Source organism: Hyla sarda, chromosome 4, assembly GCF_029499605.1.
Source record: "Hyla sarda isolate aHylSar1 chromosome 4, aHylSar1.hap1, whole genome shotgun sequence".
Lineage (NCBI taxonomy): Eukaryota > Metazoa > Chordata > Amphibia > Anura > Hylidae > Hyla > Hyla sarda.
In genome coordinates, this window is record NC_079192.1 from 160,205,001 (window position 1) to 160,225,379 (window position 20,379).

The following is a 20,379-nucleotide window of genomic DNA, read 5'->3' on the forward strand; positions in this document are numbered from 1 at the left end:
TTAAATGGCCCGGTGCTGTATGTATATGGGCAGGAGCTTGGCTTGAGCATTGAGGGCCCTACAAATAATCAGCAAATCGTTCGTGTCGCCCTTTGCTGCTATCAACAGATGAATTTTTGATGTGTCCAAATGACCTGTTCGTCAGCTGATCGCTGGCCTATTACATAGGATGATATTGGCCTGAGCGGCTGATAATCACCCCATGTAATAGGGCCCATACAGTTGCTAGGATAATAACTTTAATACAGTGTCTCTATGGTTTTCTTAACAAGTTTAAAAATCTGTTTGATTGTCCAGAAGTTTGTGCATGTTTTTTTACTATGTTTTCCTTTTTCAACTAGTATATATTCGTCTGCTTAATTGCCCAGATTTTCTGCATTATAACTAAATATCTATATCAGGATATATATTGGACACTTAACTACTAGATATAGTATTTAATGTGATTCCTTTAAAACATTATGATCATTATATATATATGAAGTAATTGCCTATTTTTTTAATTGAATCATTCACAATAATTTGTCATAGTTCGCTCTTATCTGCTATGTGACCATCCTAAGGCTTGCAAAATGTGTGTCTTCCAAGACCATAGCTATAGTTGGTGCAGAAGCAGCCTTCACAACAAAGTCTTGTTCAAAGTATTATTAAAATTTCATGCCTCCCCTGAAGAGTCAATAGACTACAAAAATGGACCATGTGACAGGGATGAAGACTCCTAACTCTTGAAAAGTAAAGCATTAGCAGTGTCCATCAGACATATATAGGAGTCCATAACATAAAGGTCTGATTTATAGCTATGTTGGAAACCACTTAGTGGCATCCATCATGCACAGGGCCCCAAAGAAAAGAAAAAACATTTTTAAGGGATCCAGATGGAAGGAAAAGCAGAGGGCTGCACTATTCTGTCCAGCAAACCCAATGCATTAGGGAGACCAAATGACACAGATAAGATTGCTTCCACAAATAATGGTATTTTAGCAATTCTGTAAAATATCTGTCAGACTATGTGTACTTGTTGCATAAACCAAAAAAAAAAGAGGATGTTAATCCAAAAGATAAATCTGTTGAAATTATGTATATTTTGCCAGAAGCAATAAAAAAAAAAAAAAAAAAACACGCATGAAATAGACAGCAAACCTTCCCAAATAAAATGTTTGAGATAGTTCTACAGAAAAGCAGAAAAGCCGCCATTGAACTTGCAGTGGTAAGTAATACTGGAACTATCATTAATGCCAAATTTAAATGACAAAGATTTCTATTGTGAACCCCTCATCTATATTCTTCAGTAGAACAGGATTGCTTACTATTATTCGTGCTTTTTAGACAGTTATTAAATTGATTACCATGTATGAGACTGGTAAAATATTAAGAATATGATTTTACTGAAAGCTATTTAATTTTATTTAGTAGAGTAATATTATAAGAGCAAAGTACAGAATCTCTTTTGTACTGCCATTATCTTAATATCCACATAGCACCCATTGTAATGTACAGGCCTGTATGTATTGACTTCTTGTAGTTAAAGGGGTACTCCCGTGGAAAACTTTTTTTTAAATCAACTGCTGCAAGAAAGTTAAACAGATTTGTAAATCACTTCTATTAAAAGATCTTAATCCTACCAGTACTTTTTAGGGGCTGTATACTAAAGAGAAATCCAAAAAAGAAATGCATTTCCTCAGATGTCATGACCACAGTGCTCTCTGCTGACCTCTGCTGTCCATTTTAGCAACTCAAGAACAATCTGGTCCTTGTTTTGACTGTATGTTTATTTTACTTTGTGACAGTCTTGAGCACCTTTGAGCACTATATCCTTCACTTGGAACAACACAAAACCTTTTCACAACAACTCTTCATTTAAAAAGAGCTATTGTGGTGTCCTTCTGAGGATCTCTATTAGCCACTTAAGGGCCTAGCGATTTCTGGGGCCTTAAAGGGGTACTCCGCTGCTCAGCATTTGGGACAAACTGTTCAGAATGCTGGAGCCAGCACTGGGAGCTCGTGACGTCATGGCCCCGCCCCCTCATGACGTCACACCCCACCCCCTCAATGCAAGTCTATGGGAGGGGGCGTGGCAGCTGTCACGCCCCCTCCCATAGACTTGCATTGAGGGGTGGGGTGTGATGTCATGATGTGGCAGGGCTATGACATCACACCACATCACATCACATCACAGTTTGTTCCAAATGTTGAACAGCGGAGTGTTCACCATGTTCATTTAAACCTCACATCACATTTGGTCAGCCATAACTTTATCTTTGAGGCTACATAGCTATAACAAGCCTTGCTTTTATAAGAGAAGATTTTTTAGGACAATTATGTTCAGGTAAATATATGGTAGCATTTCATGTACATGCATTTTTAGTATGGGAGAATGTATATTTTGTCTGTTTTCACAGTTAACCTGGCAATTGTAGTGCTGGAGCTGAGAGGGAAAGGACAAAAAGGGAGCACCCCATCTTTTCCACACTGCAATTGACAATAAACACAGTGCTTAAGGGGTTAAGCTGCCAGAATTGGATTTTTCTTCTATCCCAACTGTTGTCAACCACAGCCTTTTTCCAGTAGGTAAGTGAAAGTGCACAGTACTTATATGTGTGTCCGGGGAAAAAGGACACTTCCTGTGACATACATATTTGTTGATGGAGGAAGGGGCTAAATGACATAATTTACACAAGCTTAACATGCCCCATCACTATAGAAAGATATAATAGAGACGTCTCTAAATATGTATCAGTGTCTATTGACTCTCTGCCAATGTCATACAGTGGCATAAAAAGAAATTGTAGTACAGAGACTACAATACCACCAAGGCTTCTGCTAGGCTTGGGCGCCCACAGTGCTGGTGCTACATAGGAATACTATTTTAAGTGGGTGGTGTCATCCCTTAAAAAAATTTTAATAGGTTGCAAAAGTGGCAAAACAAATTTAAGGTATCTGTACAACATTATGCTAAAAATCATGATTTAAGTGCCATGGAATCCAATAAAAAAAAAAGTTTTGAAGTCGTCTCCAAATTAACAATATATACAAAGTATAGTGATTGTGAAATTGATACAATAATTGGATTTTATGCATTAACATGGGAAAAAACTGATGAACTGATAAAGTGTCAAATTTTTCTATGAAGTGTGAGCTCAAAAGAAGACCTATGAGCACCACATCTCCATGGACAGCACACCCATTTGGAGTCTGTAGTGAAGTAGGCTATTTTATTTCGTTTACTATGCTAAAACAGACTAGTTTTTGTCAGGTTATTTCAAGTTATTTTGGCACAGAGTCTGCAACATGTCGCCACCAGTGTGCGCCAAAAAATCTGGTAAACCCGACACTGCATTGTATAAATCAGAAAGAGCGCGTGGTCGGCCTATTTACCATTGAATTCACTGAAAATCCTCCGAATAAACGGCTATAAATTTACACCAAGAAAAAGCTGCTCAGAAAACTTTTCCAACTTGTATATCTGTGAATCCCCAAAGTAAGTAGAGAGGAATCCTGCAAGTCGGAAACATTTCACACTAGTAAAAAAAAAACAACAACACTCTTAGTACGGCCAATGCCTTGAGTGAAAAATGGTGTGGATGAAACCAGAAAGGTTTATCCCACAACAAACAATTACTACCTAACCAAGGCATAAGTGATAAATGTCCGATTACTGGGACCCTCACTGATCACTAGCAGGACTGCAGTGAGGAGCAAGGTGCCGCTTCATCCAAAGTCTGTAGGACCTATGGAGAGCACAGAGTCCAGTACTTGGCTGTTTCCATCAGCACCATAAACAATGAATACAGCTGTAAGGAACATGCTCAAATTCTACTTCCCTTAATCAATCTCCTCCTTGTTGCAGTCCTTCTTTGGATCCCAATATTTGTGACCTCTGAGACCAGAGATGGGGCCCCAGCAGTCAGACATTTATCACCTATCTTAGGACTGGGCGGTATACCGGTTAAAACCAAATACTGAAATTTTTGTGCTGCACGATATGAATTTTTCCCCATACCGCAATACCGGTTGGGCCCCCTCCCCCTTGGGAATGAATGAATTATCAGCCCAGCGCTGCCTTGTCCCCATATCGGGGAACTAATCATATGTGACCCGCCAGCGCTGTTCTGCTCCCCCCACCAAATCATGTGACCTGCCAGCGCTGTTCTGCTCCCCGCCTCCCCCCCCCCCCAAATCATGTTACCCGCCAGCGCTGTTCTGCTCCCCCCAAATCATGTTACCCACCAGCGCTGTTCTGCTCCCCCCCAATTAATTATCAGCCCAGCGGGGTACTACTCACATATGTCACCCGCAAGCACTGCCCTCCTCCTCTTTGTTGCGGGCCGCTGGCGCTGGAACTCTATACTGTACGCCAGTGGTCTCCAACCTGCAGCCCTCCAGCTGTTGCAAAACTACAACTCCCAGCATGCCCGTACAGCCAACGGCTGTCCGGGCATGCTGGGAGTTGTAGTTTTGCAACAGCTGGAGGTCCGCAGGTTTGAGACCACTGCTGTATGCTGTATCCCTATGCCCGGGCTGCAAAAGATAAAGAAAATAAACTTTAACTTACATACATCGGCCTTACGCTGGGGACGGGAACATCGGACAGCCGTCAGCCTATCACCGGCCGCAGCGATGGCCCGCCCCGGCAGGTGATAGGCTGAGCCCACTGTCATGTAAGAAGCCGGCTTCTTACATGACAGTGGGCTCAGCCTATCACCTGCCGGGGCGGGACATCGCTGCGGCCGGTGATGGGGGGGGGGTTGGGTGATGAAAGAAATACCGTTATATACCGTGGAACCGCCATAAGTTACAAAAATACCGTGATACACATTTTTGGTCATACCGCCCAGCTTTAACCTATCCTGTGGACAGGTAATAAGATATCCATCATGGGTCAATCTATTTAATTTACCTAATGCATGCATGCGTTGTACTGTCGATGAATGACTGGGGCATTTTGTTTGCTAAAGGGGGTGTAATAGTGGGCAGCCCCATCTTATATTCCTGAGAGCCCCCACTATAATCTCTTGGAGATGATGGGACCACAATGTCTATCCATGTTATCAGAAAAGTAGTAAGATACAATAACTCTTTTCAATAGCATCTATTGCGTTACTCCATTGCCAAGACTGAATGCAGGTCTAAGCCTTAGCTAACAGATCATTTTAACCTATACATGCCCTAACAGGGCATGTAGCCCGAGGTTTTTATCATAGATAACTTATTTAAGAAAAAAAATATGCTTCAAAAGGATCATTCAACTCTCTGGAGTAATATTGCACTTGTAGATTTCTTAGAAAATATGATATTAGACTGTTTATCTTCAAGAGAATGACCGTGTAGACCAATCAATATATCAATGTGGTACTCTTACCATCAAACTATATACACATCCCATATATATATGTATTTGTTTGTCAATATCAGATATAAAAATGTGCAGAATTCTGCTAAAAACAACCTTCTATATATTTAACAAATGTTTCTGATGACATTTTACATCACTGTGCCTACTGCAAACAACAGGTTTTTTTCTTACAGATTAATATAAAGCAAACTACAACCTTTCAAGACAGTCAGTAAAGACCCTAGTAGGAAAGTAGAAATGCCTTTTAACATAGAATATACAACAACAACCCAAAAAACATCAACATAAAAAAATAAAATAAAATGCTACACATGCGGCTTCAATGCAAAGATAAACCAGAGTAATTATTGATGCCTTAAAATAAGTAACTTACTAAACATAATAATAAAAATCCTAATACACAAGTATACATATATTTTCCCTGCATGCAATATTCCCTGTCTGTTGGAATGTCATACAGCCACATACATTTTGTGACCCACGTGGTTCATTGCTTTAGACAGACCTAACAGCTCCCTTTTAAAGAGAAATGCAAAAACAAATGCAAACAGCAAGAGAAATACTGCTGGAAAAAAATTAATTTAAAAATAATCGCAGTAAAAAACAAAAACAAAAAAATATTTTATAATAATAAAACAATCTGTATTATAAAGAAGGAATAATAAAACTGAAATTGCACAAAATGCCTGCTTTGATAAATATAAATGGAACCTGAATGCCCGAATATAAAGTCTATGGAATGCTAGGTTTCAATGCCCTGCTATTGGTAAATTTTTGTTACTTTGTAAAATATCTCTCTTTACAATTGCTTTATATACGTAAAATGCCCACTCTGTAGAACATGTAACTTTTAAAAGAAAAAATGTATATCACACTTTACAACATATATTGGTAGACTAGACATGCAATTTATGTTGTGTTATTTGTAATATATACATTGCTTCTTCTAAGGGCCCTTTAGGAAAAGCATTTTAAATCCTGGTACTCATACAGTCAGGTCATTACCCATAATGCCCCATGGCAATTGCCTTTAAGTCAAATCAAAGAGCACGTTTTTACAAATGCTGCTCCTAAAGAGCCGGAGTGATTGTGTCACATTACTCTTTTGTTTACGGTAAGTATTTTATTTTTCAGAGAATATTTTTTAATCATGTGGTGTTTGTCAATAAAAAGTCATATGTACATTAGTCAACGTGGTACCTAAGCTATATTTGCTATGATGTACATGCATAAAATGACTTTGGCGAAATTTTATTGTACAAAACTTATATGGCTCTAAAAACCAGACCATGCTGGATACACCCAACAATTAACAGCTACACTGTAAATACCTGTTATGGAAAATCGGTATAACCATTTGGGAACTAAACCATTATGTAAAATTGAAGATAGTCAGGAAGCCGAAAACAGCCAAGACGGTTTTCTTCCACAATTAGTATCGAAACTATGGGAGTAAGGTCTTCTAATAAATTGTGAGTGTGAATGAACCGCCAGGTATAGATTAAGTCAACCGAGAACTTTGTTTTAGTCTCTATCTGAACATGATGTCCGGTATGTACAAGCATGGGGTTCCTTACCGATTCGGAAATACAGTACAAACAATATATTTGTAAATTATTGCTAAATGTTAGTGATTTTTGTTAAGTGATCACCAAGCTTTTTTTTGTATTGTTACTACTATGTTACTGAGTAAAAAGGAGAGAGTCTAAGGCAAAATGTAGGTTAAGGTAGGCCTGGTGTTCCAAACTCTAGTATTTTTGTGTCAAGCTTTCCAGATACTAAACCCCCATACCTGTATATAAAAAATATTCTTTCAAGTAGAAGACAGGAAGTTATGTAAAATACATCTTGAAAAGCAGTTAGGTCTTTGCTGAAAAATCTTGAAATATATTGTTTTCTTTTTTTTTTGTTCTTTTTGTTTTTTGTTGTTGTTGGTGATCCACTTTTAAGAATATCCCTTATATCTGCTAATGTGAATGTCCATTTCATAACTGTGCGATAGAGATGAGCAAAGTTACAGTGATTCGATTTGTGACAAACTTCTCGGCTCGCCAGTTGCTGACTTTAGCCTGCATAAATTAGTTCAGTTTCCAGGTGCTGCGGTGGGCTGGAAAAGGTGGATACAGTCCTAGGAGAGAGTCTCCAGCCCACTGGAGCACCTGAAAGCTGAACTAATTTATGCAGGCTAAAGTCAGCAACTGCCGAGCCAAGAAGTTCGTGACAAATCAAATCACTGTAACTACGCTCATCTCTACTGTGCGACTATCTGTATAGTCTTAGTGATGATTTAGCCGTATTGTACAAGTACCTTGAAATGAACATCGTGCATACACTACAATGCTGTGTTTGATAGTAAGTGTTTCCTGCACCCGATACACAATTTACAAACAGATTTCTAACAAGAAGACATTAAGGCTTTAAGCATTTCACATAAACTATAGATTTTTTTTTTTTTAACTTTTCTACCACACTATAAAACAAACGTAAAGTAAGTTCATGATCTGTGAAACTACAGAGTGGTAAAATGCAACGAGTACGTGAAAACCAGAAAGTTAAAAGTGTGGCTTCATAGATCCTGCTACAAAACCATATTGCGGTTTACTGTTGTATAGATAGATATGTATAGATTTATAGAGATTTATATAGAAATACACAGACACACTCAAAAGCCCAAAGTGCAATACCTATTAGTAGTGAAGCTGAGTTAAATGCATAAAAACTATTTAAAGGGGTACCCTGGTGGAAATTTTTTTTTACTCTAGTGGAAAAAAAAAAAATTTTTTACATCAACAGGTGCCAGAAAGTTAAACAGATTTGTAAATTAGTTATATTAAAAAAATCAATCCTTCCAGTACTTATTAGCATCTGTATATACGACAAAGGAAATTTTCTTTTTGAATTTCTTTTCTTTCTGCTCTCTGCTGACACCTCTGTCCATTTCAGGAACTGTCCAGAGCAGGTAAAAATCCCCATAGCAAACATATACTGATCTAGATAGTTCCTAAAATAGACAGAGGTGTCAGCAGAAAGCACTGTGGTCAGACAGAAAAGAAATCCAAAGAGAAAATAATTTTCTCTGTAGTATACCGACGGTAATAAGTACTGGAAGGATTAAGATTTTTTTAACAGAAGTCCTTTACAAATCTGTTTAACTTTCTGGCACCAGTTGATAAAAAAGAAGAAAGATTTCCACCGGAGTACCCCTTTAATACAGATGTAATCAGACCAGTGCTAATCTTCATTATGACCCAGGCTACATTGCAACTACAACTCAGGGCGGGTTCTTGACAGGAGTAGTTACAGTAGGTTGGGGAGTCTTAATTAATTTACATTGAACCGCACAAATGCGATTGACAGCAACTTTTAGTCAACACAACTCATATCTACAGCCGGGTTGCCCCAATTATCAGTAGCATTAATCCAGCTGCCACCATGACAACATGTAGCCTGGGCCTAATCAGAGTTATGTCAAAATAATGATGCAGGCCTTGTCTGAGGGAGCACTGCCGGCATCAATAAACCGATGCACCATATAAGTACCACCTTCTTAGACTTGTGATCAAACCATTGAGTAAGTGGCACTATCCCATACCAGTCATGTACTGTGTAATTTTCCAAATGAGTGGCATGTACACAAGGTCATCTGAACTAGAACAGCAAATCAAAAAGTATCAGGTGGTAGTCATAAAAAATAGGCAGCCACCTTGTTGCCATGTTCCGTGCATGAACATGCTTGGTTACTGTAAGATAAAAATGTTATGCCACAATTCTATTAATCCTTTAGTTAACTATGAAAATTGACTATTCTACTATTCAGTGTTGCCAAAGCAATTTTTTGTAAGACATTTACTTAAAGCAGTGGTCCAGTCTTATGTAAATAAATAAAAAAATTGTACATTTTAAAAGTTCTGAATTTTTCTAATATTCTTTGTTTTTCTATTCCACAACATTGTCAAGATTTTTGCTTCAGTCAGTGAATGGAATCATTGTTTTTACAGAGAGACTGAAAAGAAAAGAAAAAAAAAAGAAAAACTTCCCCTGCCCTTGTATCTAGACAGTAGTAGACAGCGGTCTAGACAATCCTAAATAAGCTATGCACACCACAGAGGCATGGATGTCTTTCAAGTTAAGCACTTAGACTAAAGATGACAAAACACCGTCAGCCGAATGTAGTCAACACATGAACGTTAGGTATGGCCAAACATACATGCATTAACTACATGGATGGGGAGGGGGTGGGTAAGCCGCAGTCAGATAGCTCTGTCGGTGGCCTCTCTTTCCAAGAACAATATGCCAAACTTGCCAAGGTTGGCAGGTTTGGCCAACTTTAGTTTAAGGTGTATGTACACCTATTACCTACACTAATAAGTTTTCATCCTATCCATGTAAGCAGTAATGTTTACATTCACTGACAACATGCAGAGAGCTTGACAACTTTGTTTATGTTACTGAAAGGCTATGGGCACCTTTGAAGAGCATGTTCGTGCTTTGTACTAAATATGGTTCATTAACATTTTTTCCAATTGTCTTTATTAAAAATGTTGCTTACTTTTGCTTGTATAGTCTCAATGTGCTGTATTGAGTTCTATTTTCTCTATACTTGTACAGAGCCTATGTGATTCTCTCCTGCAGAATGCCTTGTATATCGTCTCTTTTTCTAGTCTGTGTGAGCTGTCCTCCAAGGTTTCTCTCGTCCCATCTACCAGCTGAGCTCCTTTCTCCCACTGTTATCTCTAAAAAGTCTGCAGAAAGTCCTTTAGACTCAGATATACCTAATATTTAACAGAGTAGCAGCTAAATGGTATGAAATTTGTAATGAAGACTATTTAGTTACTTAATTTTGCATTCAGCAAACATATTAAGAAGAGAAAGAAAGTCAGTGCAAAGGTGTCCATAGCCTTGAAATGTACATATAAAGGGGAAAGAGTAAAAAAAAAAAAAAAGTTTAAAGGATGGATCATAGACAGATCCATCTTCATTGCTATCAGTAGGGAAATAAATATGACCTATAATAAGCTCTGTCAGTAAAACAGTTAACAGCTGGCATCCACTGTAGAATTCGCCCTGGCAGTGCTGCTTTCTCAGGCATCTATCACAAGTGACTTGGTAAGAGGTGCTATTTTTTTATGACTGGATAAGAAAAAAGTGCACTGAATCTATACTAAACTGTAAAATATAATGCTCGTATTTGAGTTTACATTACAGCCCTTGTACAGTTAAATACATTTTTTTTTGGAAAACATAAAAAAATCAGACTGATAAACAAAAAATATATATTATCCACACAGTGCATATATGTACATGTGGACATGACTAGGAATAACATATACAACTGAATTATATAATGGTGAAACATGACTAAACCAGAATTACCACAACACTAAATGGGCACTGTATCCTAGGACTGACACTTCCTATTTGTGTACATATTTGAAAAAAAAATTTTTTTGCAAAAAACAAAACAAAAAAAGGTAGGACCTTACACAGTATAAGGCTGCAGTAAAGGTGTGACTTCATTGTACTCTTAAAACCAATGGACAATCCCTGAGAGAGGGCGATATTGAAGAAGAAGTGAGCGTCAACATTGAACTGCAAGTTGTGGACCAATGCTATTGTGCAAGTTTCTGGAGTCCTGAGGTGAAGAATATCATTTGATATACCATACATTGTCCTTCTGGAAGAATATATTCAGATTTTGATGAATTTCAGACAAACAGGAGATATAGCAGATAAGAAGGTGGGTCGTAATGGGCTTTGGAGATATTCCACGAAAAAAAATGGAGCTCCGAACTGGTACAGAGACTCATAGAGGTGGACACACAAAAAGTATGGGATTTTAGATTTGTAGAGATATGTATATAGTATAGTATTTGTATATATAAAACAGAAAATTTATGGAAATCTGGAGGTAGACGACTGAGGAAGTACTGAATTCTGAAGATCCAGGACAGAGGAACCTGTATAATTCTGGAGATCCAAAACTGATTTGTTAAGAGAATTTTGGAAATCCAATAGAAAGGCAGCCAAGAATGTTTGGAAAGGTAAGATAAAGGAAATCTGGAAGTTTATCCATAGATTGGTAACTGGTATTTGTTCTAGTCATATCAATTAAACCATCTTCAAACCACTTATAAAGAAATAAAGAAAGAAATAATACAAAAAAAGTTAAATGTAAGTAAGAAAACAGTTAATTTTCCAAAGTGTTCCACATTAGCAGAAGCAAAGTGCTAAAGTCCAGTGCAAGTAGTTTTAAGGGGAGCTTGCTGGGCTTATAGCAGGGCTAGATGCATCGGAACGGCTACAGTCGCTGACAGAGCCATTCCTGGAGCTGATACCACCTCGCCCTTTAAGCATGCTGGGCTGGAAGTTGGCATGGCGGCGGGCATGCTTAGTCAGGTGGTCACTACGCATAAAACGCTTTTCACAGATAGGACAGCAGAACTTCTTCTCTCCAGTATGAGTGCGGTAGTGTCTGGCGAGTTCATCTGACCTGGCAAATTTCTTGTTGCACTCTTCCCAGCTGCACTCAAAAGGTTTCTCACCTGAGAAAACAAGTGAAGAATGGTGTCAGTATTAACAAACAGCGTCATTCTACATGATGTGACAGTTAACATCTTAAAAGGGATACTCCACTGGCCAGCGATTGGAACTAAACGTTCCGAATGCTGTTTTCGCACTGCGGGGGTCGGCCATGCCCCTCGTGACATCACGGCCACGTCTCCTCAATGCAAGTCAATGGGAGGGGGCGTGATGGCGGTCACGCCCCTCCCATAGACTTGCATTGAGGGTGCATGGCCGTAATGTCATGAGGGGCGTGGTCGAACTCTGCAACGCGAAAACAGCGTTCGGAACATTTAGTTCCAATCGCTGGCCAGTGGAGTACCTATTTAAAGAATAACCATGAAAAGATATTCTTCTCTAAAATCTCTACAAATAGTTTAAAACTTCTTACTTTAGATTAGAGATATGGGTGAAGCTGCCAATAACAACCAACCAGATTGCTTCTTTAATAAAAAAAAAATACTTTTGAAAAATTAAAGAAACAAACAAACAGTCTGATTGGTTGCTATGGGCAACTGCACCACTTTTCCTCTACACAAGTTTTGATAAATCTTCCCCATTGTGTCATATTATAAAGGAAACAGTCCCCTGCCAGCCATTATCTGAACACCATGCCAAAGGAAATTGAAACAGCAGCTGCTGGCGCCCACATATCTTCTGGAGAATAAACTACACACAGTGCCCATAAAAGTGAATGGGTGGCCATATACAAATATGATGGGCACATTTGGGGAGATTCATCAAAACATGTACAGTGGAAAAGTTGACCAGTTGCCCATAGCAACCAACAAGATTGCTTATTTAATTTTTCAGAGGCCTTTTTAAAAATGAAAGAAGCAATCTGGTTGCTATGGGCAACTGATCGACTTTTCCACTGCACAAGTTTTGATTAATCTCCCTCATTATTTCTTCAACACACAGACCACTAACTACCCTCATTTAAAGGGGTACTCTGCTGCTCAGCATTAGGAACAAACCGTTCCGAATGTTGGTGGCGGAAGCTCGTGATGTCATAGCCCCGCCCCTCATGACATAACTCCCCGTCCCCTCAATGCAAGTCCCATAGACTTGCATTGAGGGGGCAGGACATGATGTCATGAGGGGGTGGGCTATGACATCACAAGCGGCCGGCGCCGGCTCCAGCATTCAGAACAGTTCCAAACGCTGAGCAGCGGAGTACCCCTTTAAATGTTCATAGTGCTCACATTTATTTTGAATCTGTTCAATGTACATTATGGAACCTGTCACATTAAAAATGCAGTCCAATCTGCAGGCAGCATGTTATAAAGCAAGGGGAGTTAAGCAGAATGATATATAGAATTCTGGGAAAAGATTCAGTGTATCTTATAATGTATTGATAGGAATTTTTGCTCATTCTGGGCTTAGGAGTCCAGTGGGCGGTCCTACTCAGAATAACCACCATTTCTGTATGAACATAATTACAAAATAGTTATCACTAGATGCGGTAATTGGCAGAGCAGGCCGTCTCTGCTGAGATAAGTTCCTCTTGGAAGTAGCAGAGTATTCAAGGGACTGATCGATATCACAAGGGAATACCCAAGGTTTTTTTTTTCCATTGCAGCCTCAGCATTACATATACAATTCTAGTATCCAGAATGCCCCTTTAATAAATTATTCCAAGATTACATCTCATCTATCCACAGGATAGGTAATAAGTAGGAGCAGTGGCCATGTTGGCGGAGATTTCAGGAGTTGGAACACCACGGATTATGGAAATACGTGTTCTCTGTGCCACTTTGTGACTGGAGCAGCAGTCAAGCATGCATACTGCCACTCCAATCACTTGGTAAAGGACTACCAAAGATAGTTGAGTGCTGTACATGATTATTTCCATCAGTCCAATAGAGAGTGAATAGAACCTCAGCATGCCTATCCGTGGGCACCACCGTTCTCATGATCAGTGTACGCCCAGCGGCCGTGCTCCCATAGATCAGATACTTATAATTTATTTTGTGAATAGGTGAAAAGTTGCAATCTTGGGACAACTACTTTAAGTGGAAAACACAGGTTAACTCCACTTAAGGCCCTTTTACATGGAGCGATTATCAGCTGAACAGGCCGACCATAGCCCTGTATAGAAGATCCATCGACCGGCCAATGAACGAGCAAATCGATTGTGCAGCAATGTAAATCATCATTTGTGATGCAAACAGTAATGTCTTTACTATGCCCTCAATTACTATAGCAATAAGCTAAATAAGGAATGGTTTATCAGATTAAAAATGTAAGTGCTGTACTTTTATCCTTGGAGCTCGTGCCATAAGTATATCCGAACACACCTTAAGCAAATAATCTGCTGACTGTACATTCTGCTCTTTTTAGTGACCATGAATAAACCTCTTGGTATAACACCTAAGCAAACACATTATGCAGTCTTGGGTAACTCCTATCCGGTTACATTTGTAAACATAAGTGTTATGCCAGGAAGGCAGAATATGTGGCATTTAATACTTCTTTCAGATCCTTTGCATTTGAAGAACCCATGTGACTTCCTATAGTGATGCAGATAGCGTATACTCTTCCTAAATACACATGTGGTTTTAGCTTCATATCAAAGTTTTCTCTAAGTTTCCACATGCTACAAACTGAAATTGTTACAACTCAAAAGGATACAAAATGCAAAAATGTAATGGCCACTTAAAAACATTAGACTTACAGAATGATTCTGCTTGATCACACAATATATTGTTAATATACCATAACTGAGCAGAAATGGAAGTCAAATTTTTTTTCCTGGCTGTAGAAAAAACATGGCAACAAAAACTGGACCAAACTGTCCTGTAAACAAAAATGCCACAAACTATCCATTAGGGTAGGTTCATATATCTATACCGAACACATCAGTTTGTGGTAGACCAGAAACCAAAGTGCCAAAACAACACCAATTCTTTTTTGTTAATATATTCAACTACGTAAAAAATTTAAAGCAAGCAATAAACAGAAATAAAAAACCATATACCACACCATGTGTCCCCTATACACCTCTATGAGGAAAACAAAGCATACGATTATACAAAAAAATTCTACACATATGTACAGGGGATAAAAACACTTCCAAACAAACATACTTTTGGCAACTTTAACATAATAGAAGTTTACGTCTATACCACATTATACGTATAGGTACCGTGTAAACGCATCTCCCATCTGTGGTATTGATGGGAACGAGCTCTAAGTCTGTCTATCATAAAAAATGCTAATTTTTCTACAGACTTTTTCCAGGTAGTGTTAAATTGTTCATTTTCAAACCTATAGAGGGAAAAAATGCTTTAAAGGGGTACTCGGGTGCTTAGACATCTTTGGATAGTGGATAAGATGCCTGATCGTTGGAGTCCTGCCGCTGGGGACCCCCATGATCTTGCACACAGCACCCCGTTTATAATCAGTCCCCGGAGCGTGTTCGCTCCGGGGATCGATTATAAACGGGGTGCCGCGTGCAAGATCACGGGGGTCCCCAGTGGCGGGACTCCCGCGATCAGGAATCTTATCCCCTATCCTTTGGATAGGGGATAAGATGTCTAAGCACCGGAGTACCCCTTTAATAGTTTGCCACTGATCCCAAAGCACCACTGTGATATCACAACCTAAATAACTGAGTGTGCACATTTTCATAATTAAAAGGGATAGTCCAGGGGATGTGTCTAATCGTGAGGGGTCTGACTGCTGGGACCCCCCCTTGATCTCCTGCACGGCACTTTGGCTCTCCTCATGCATAAGGTTGACAAGCCTCCTCCATGCATTTCTATCGGAGAGTCGGAGATACACAAGTACAAGCTTGTGTATCTCCGGCTCTCCTATAGTGATGCATGGACGGGGCATGTCGATCCCTGCTCTGTGCACAAGGAGAGCTGGATCGCTGGCCGGGAGACCCAGCGGCCCCCTCCTTTTTAGGGGATCAAAATTAAAATACTGGACTACCTAGGGCTGGGCGGTATACCGGTTCATACCGAATACCGTCATTTTTGTGCTGCACGATATGAATTTTAACCTATACCGCAATACCGGTTTGGCCCCTCCCCCTCGGGAATGAATGAATTTTAAGCTTGCGAGCGCTGTTCTCCCCCCCCCCCCCAATTCATTATCAGCCCAGCGCTACTGCTCACATATGTCACCCGCAAGCGCTGCCCTCCTGGTCCTCCTGTTTGTTGTGGTCGCCGGAGCTGACACTCTATACCAGTGGTCTTCACCCTCAGATGTTGCACAACTACAACTCCCAGCATGCCCGGATCCGGGCTTGCTGGGAGTTGTAGTTTTGCAACATCTGGAGGTCCGCAGATTGCAAACCATTGCTCTATACTGTATCCCTATGCCCGGGCTGCAAAAGGTAAACAAAGTAAACTTTAACTCACCTTCCCTGTCGGTCCGGACTTGCTTCCCAGGGAATGGAACGTTGGACAGCCGTCAGCCTATCACCGGCCGCAGTGATGTTCCGCCTCGGCCAGTGATAGGCTGAGCCCACTGTCATGTAAGCAGCCGGCTCCTTACATGACAGTGGCCTCAGCCTATCACCGGCCGAGGTGGAACAACGCTGCGGCCGGTGATAGGCTGACTGCTGTCCGACGTTCCCGTCACCAGCGTAAGGCCGACGTCGGAACATGCGTTAACGCTTGCGGGTGACGTGAGTAGTACCCCAATGGGGACAGCACCACCACAGGTGAAACTAAGCATTACAGAGTGTCTATTTACATCAAGTGTGCACACAGCAAGACGCAGTTGGGTTGTACCTCTTACTGCTAAAGGTGGAACAATCGGCTTGGGGTTGGAGAATGTTCTATTTTACACAGGGTCAGTTAGTGGTGGCTAACTTTTCCTTCAATAAATCAAATGAAGATCATATTCCTGCTCTCATGTCCCACAGGCCCACAGCAGAACGAGAGCTGCAACAACGTGTTTGGATGCCATGAACAGCTCCTCCACTTTAGTTGTGACTTGTTCCCCCAACTGCATTGCGCAGATTTAGTAACTGTTAAAGAAGAAAATAACAATCTCATTGTGGCCTAAGGGTTTATTTGGGGCACTGAATATGGAAAAGAATTCTGAGTCATATTTCCTGCAGAACCATGAGAATTGTGAAAGCATGCATCAGTAGGGAAAATGTCAATCTGCAGGAGCTGCTCAGCTGGTGCACCTTTCAACTAAGCTTTCCTTTTTAATTCGCCTAAACAGAATTGGCGTAACTCGGAGACCATGTCAATTAGCGAGAATGCAGCTGTTTCTATCATCAATTCAGAGGCCATGAAATATACATTAAACAGCATTCATACATACTCCAGTATTCATGTGATATAATACTGCCGCAACTGTGTCAAGACCATTTATTTCCTGGACAAGTAACAATGCGGCAGCACTAGAGTGATATCATTTCATGCCATGGCAGCAGTAAAGAGTTGGCACCTTCATTAGTTCTCCTCTGGCCCTAGGTGGCTTCGGAAACAATCGCTCCTTATTTGGGAGATTTGTTGCTGCAATTATGTATCGGCATGATCACTTGTTATGTCTACAGCGCCACGGCATATCCTGCAAAGGCACAGCTGGTAAAGCAATAACAGCACATTTCATCAAAATCAGAGTGGGATTTTACTGTACAACCCGCAGGTTTTTAGGGTGCACTCTAAAGTACACATGATCTGCCAAATAGCTAGTTGTTATGTAGCTAACAGTGGATGTATCTACAAAGGATATTCAGCTTTGTTGTTATGTCATTTTAGACTACTTTCACACTATGGTTCATAAATCCGTTATAAAACATCCGTTATATTCAATTCTATACTGATTTAACGGACGTTATATAACGAATGAATAAAACGATAATAACGGATGAATAGATTTCTAACGTCCGTTAATTAAACGGATAAATGTTTATCCATTATTATCCGTTAATACCTTTTTATCAACGTCCGTTATATTCACCTTTGTTTGACCTCTCTCTAACTGCACACCTTGCAACAGCTGAAGCTCCTCCTCCTACCTGAAGGGTGCACTACTCTGCCTCCTAGAGGGGGGGGGGGGGTGCAGGAGGGTACACTACTCTGCCTCCTAGAGGGGGGGGGGGGATGCAGGAGGGTGCACTACTCTGCCTCCTAGAAGGGGGGGGGTGCATTAGGGTGCACTACTCTGCCTCCTGGAGGGGGGGGGGGGTGCAGGAGGGTACACTACTCTGCCTCCTAGAGGGGGGGGGGTGCAGGAGGGTACACTACTCTGTCTCCTGGAGGGGGGGGGGGATGCAGGAGGGTGCACTACTCTGCCTCCTAGAAGGGGGGGGGGGGGGAATGCAGGAGGGTGCACTACTCTGCCTCCTAGAGGGGGGGGGGGGATGCAGGAGGGTGCACTACTCTGCCTCCTAGAAGGGGGGGGGGGTGCATTAGGGTGCACTACTCTGCCTCCTGGAGGGGGGGGGGGTGCAGGAGGGTACACTACTCTGCCTCCTAGAGGGGGGGGGGGGTGCAGGAGGGTACACTACTCTGCCTCCTGGAGGGGGGGGGGATGCAGGAGGGTGCACTACTCTGCCTCCTAGAGGGGGGGGGGATGCAGGAGGGTGCACTACTCTGCCTCCTAGAGGGGGGGGGGGTGCATTAGGGTGCACTACTCTGCCTCCTGGAGGGGGGGGGTGCAGGAGGGTGCACTACTCTGCCTCCTGGAGGGGGGGGGGGGGTGCAGGAGCGTGCACTACTCTGCCTCCTGGAAGGGGGGGGGGGTGCAGGAGGGTGCACTGCTCTGGTTCTTGGGCGCTGTTGAAGTGCTAGCACGCGGATAGCGGCGGATGAATACGGATACCCAAAACAGACTCCTACTGCTGCCTCCTGCTGTCTGACCAGGAAGTAGAGGGGGTGTGACGGGGCGTGTAAGCACTACTCAACTTTCCCATGTGACTTAAGGAGTGTAAAGTCTCTACTGAGCATGCTCAGTAGCACTAACTGACATTAAATTAACGGACAATAAAGGGTGTATTTTGTAACGTCCGTTACGCCATAGGCTTCAATGTTAATAATTAACGTACGTTCAATGATCCGTTAATTATAAACGGAAAAAAATACTGCATGTCCGTTCTATTCTTCCGTTATAACTAACGGACGTTAGTTTAACGGAAAAAAAAAGGTACAAACGGAAGATTAAAAAATCCCATAGACTTTAATGGGATTTATTAACAGAAGTTTAATGATCCGTTATAAAAGACTTTATAACGGAATTTCATAACGGATCTTTAACCTCTTAAGGACGCAGGACGTAAATGTACGTCCTGGTGAGGTGGTACTTAACGCACCAGGACGTACATTTACGTCCTGTGCATAACCGCGGGCATCGGAGCGATGCCAGTGTCATGCACGGCTGATCCCGGCTGCTGATCGCAGCCAGGGACCCGCCGGCAATGGCCGACGCCCGCGATCTTGCGGGCGTCCACCATTAACCCCTCAGGTGCCGGGATCAATACAGATCCCGGCATCTGCGGCAGTGCGCGATTTAAATGAACGATCGGATCGCCCGCAGCGCTGCTGCGGGGATCCGATCATTCATAACGCCGCACGGAGGTCCCCTCTCCTTCCTCTGTCTGGCTCCCGGCGTCTTCTGCTCTGGTCTGTGATCGTGCAGACCAGAGCAGAAGATGACCGATAATACTGATCTGTTCTATGTCCTATACATAGAACAGATCAGTATTAGCAATCATGGTATTGCTATGAATAGTCCCCTATGGGGACTATTGAAGTGTAAAAAAAAATATAAAAAAATGTAAAAGTAAAAAAAAAGTGAAAAATCCCCTCCCCCAATAAAAAAGTAAAACGTCCGTTTTTTCCTATTTTACCCCCAAAAAGCGTAAAAAACTTTTTTTATAGACATATTTGCGTAAATGTCCGAACTATTAAAATGAAATGTTAATGATCCCGGTGAACGGCGTGAACGAAAAAAAAAAAAAAAAGTCCAAAATTCCTACTTTTTTAATACATTTTATTAAAAAAAAATTATAAAAAATGTATTAAAAGTTTTTTATATGCAAATGTGGTATCAAAAAAAAAGTACAGATCAAGGCGCAAAAAATGAGCCCCCATACCGCCGCTTATACGGAAAAATAAAAAAGTTAGAGGTCATCAAAATAAAGGGATTATAAACGTACTAATTTGGTTAAAAAGTTTGTGATTTTTTTTTAAGCGCAACAATAATATAAAAGTATGTAATAATGGGTATCATTTTAATCGTATTGACCCTCAGAATAAAGAACACATGTCATTTTTACCATAAATTGTACGGCGTGAAAACGAAACCTTCCAAAATTTGCATAATTGCGTTTTTCCTTTTAATTTCCCCACAAAAAGTGTTTTTTTGGTTGCGCCATACATTTTATGATATAATGAGTGATGTCATTACAAAAGACAACTGGTCGCGCAAAAAACAAGCCCTCATACTAGTCTGTGGATGAAAATATAAAAGAGTTATGATTTTTAGAAGGCGAG

General features: G+C 40.9%; 1 protein-coding gene across 1 annotated transcript in view; it reads right to left on the bottom strand.

Annotated features, from left to right (window-relative positions):
• Window positions 1-7,451: 7,451 nt before the first annotated feature.
• KLF13 (KLF transcription factor 13) overlaps window positions 7,452-20,379 on the bottom strand; it is a 76,167-nt gene continuing 63,239 nt past the window's right edge. The window contains exon 2 of the mRNA XM_056572534.1: window positions 7,452-11,895. Within this exon, the coding sequence (XP_056428509.1) occupies window positions 11,603-11,895 (293 nt within the window). The 3' untranslated portion in view covers window positions 7,452-11,602. The remainder of the gene's footprint in view (window positions 11,896-20,379) is intronic.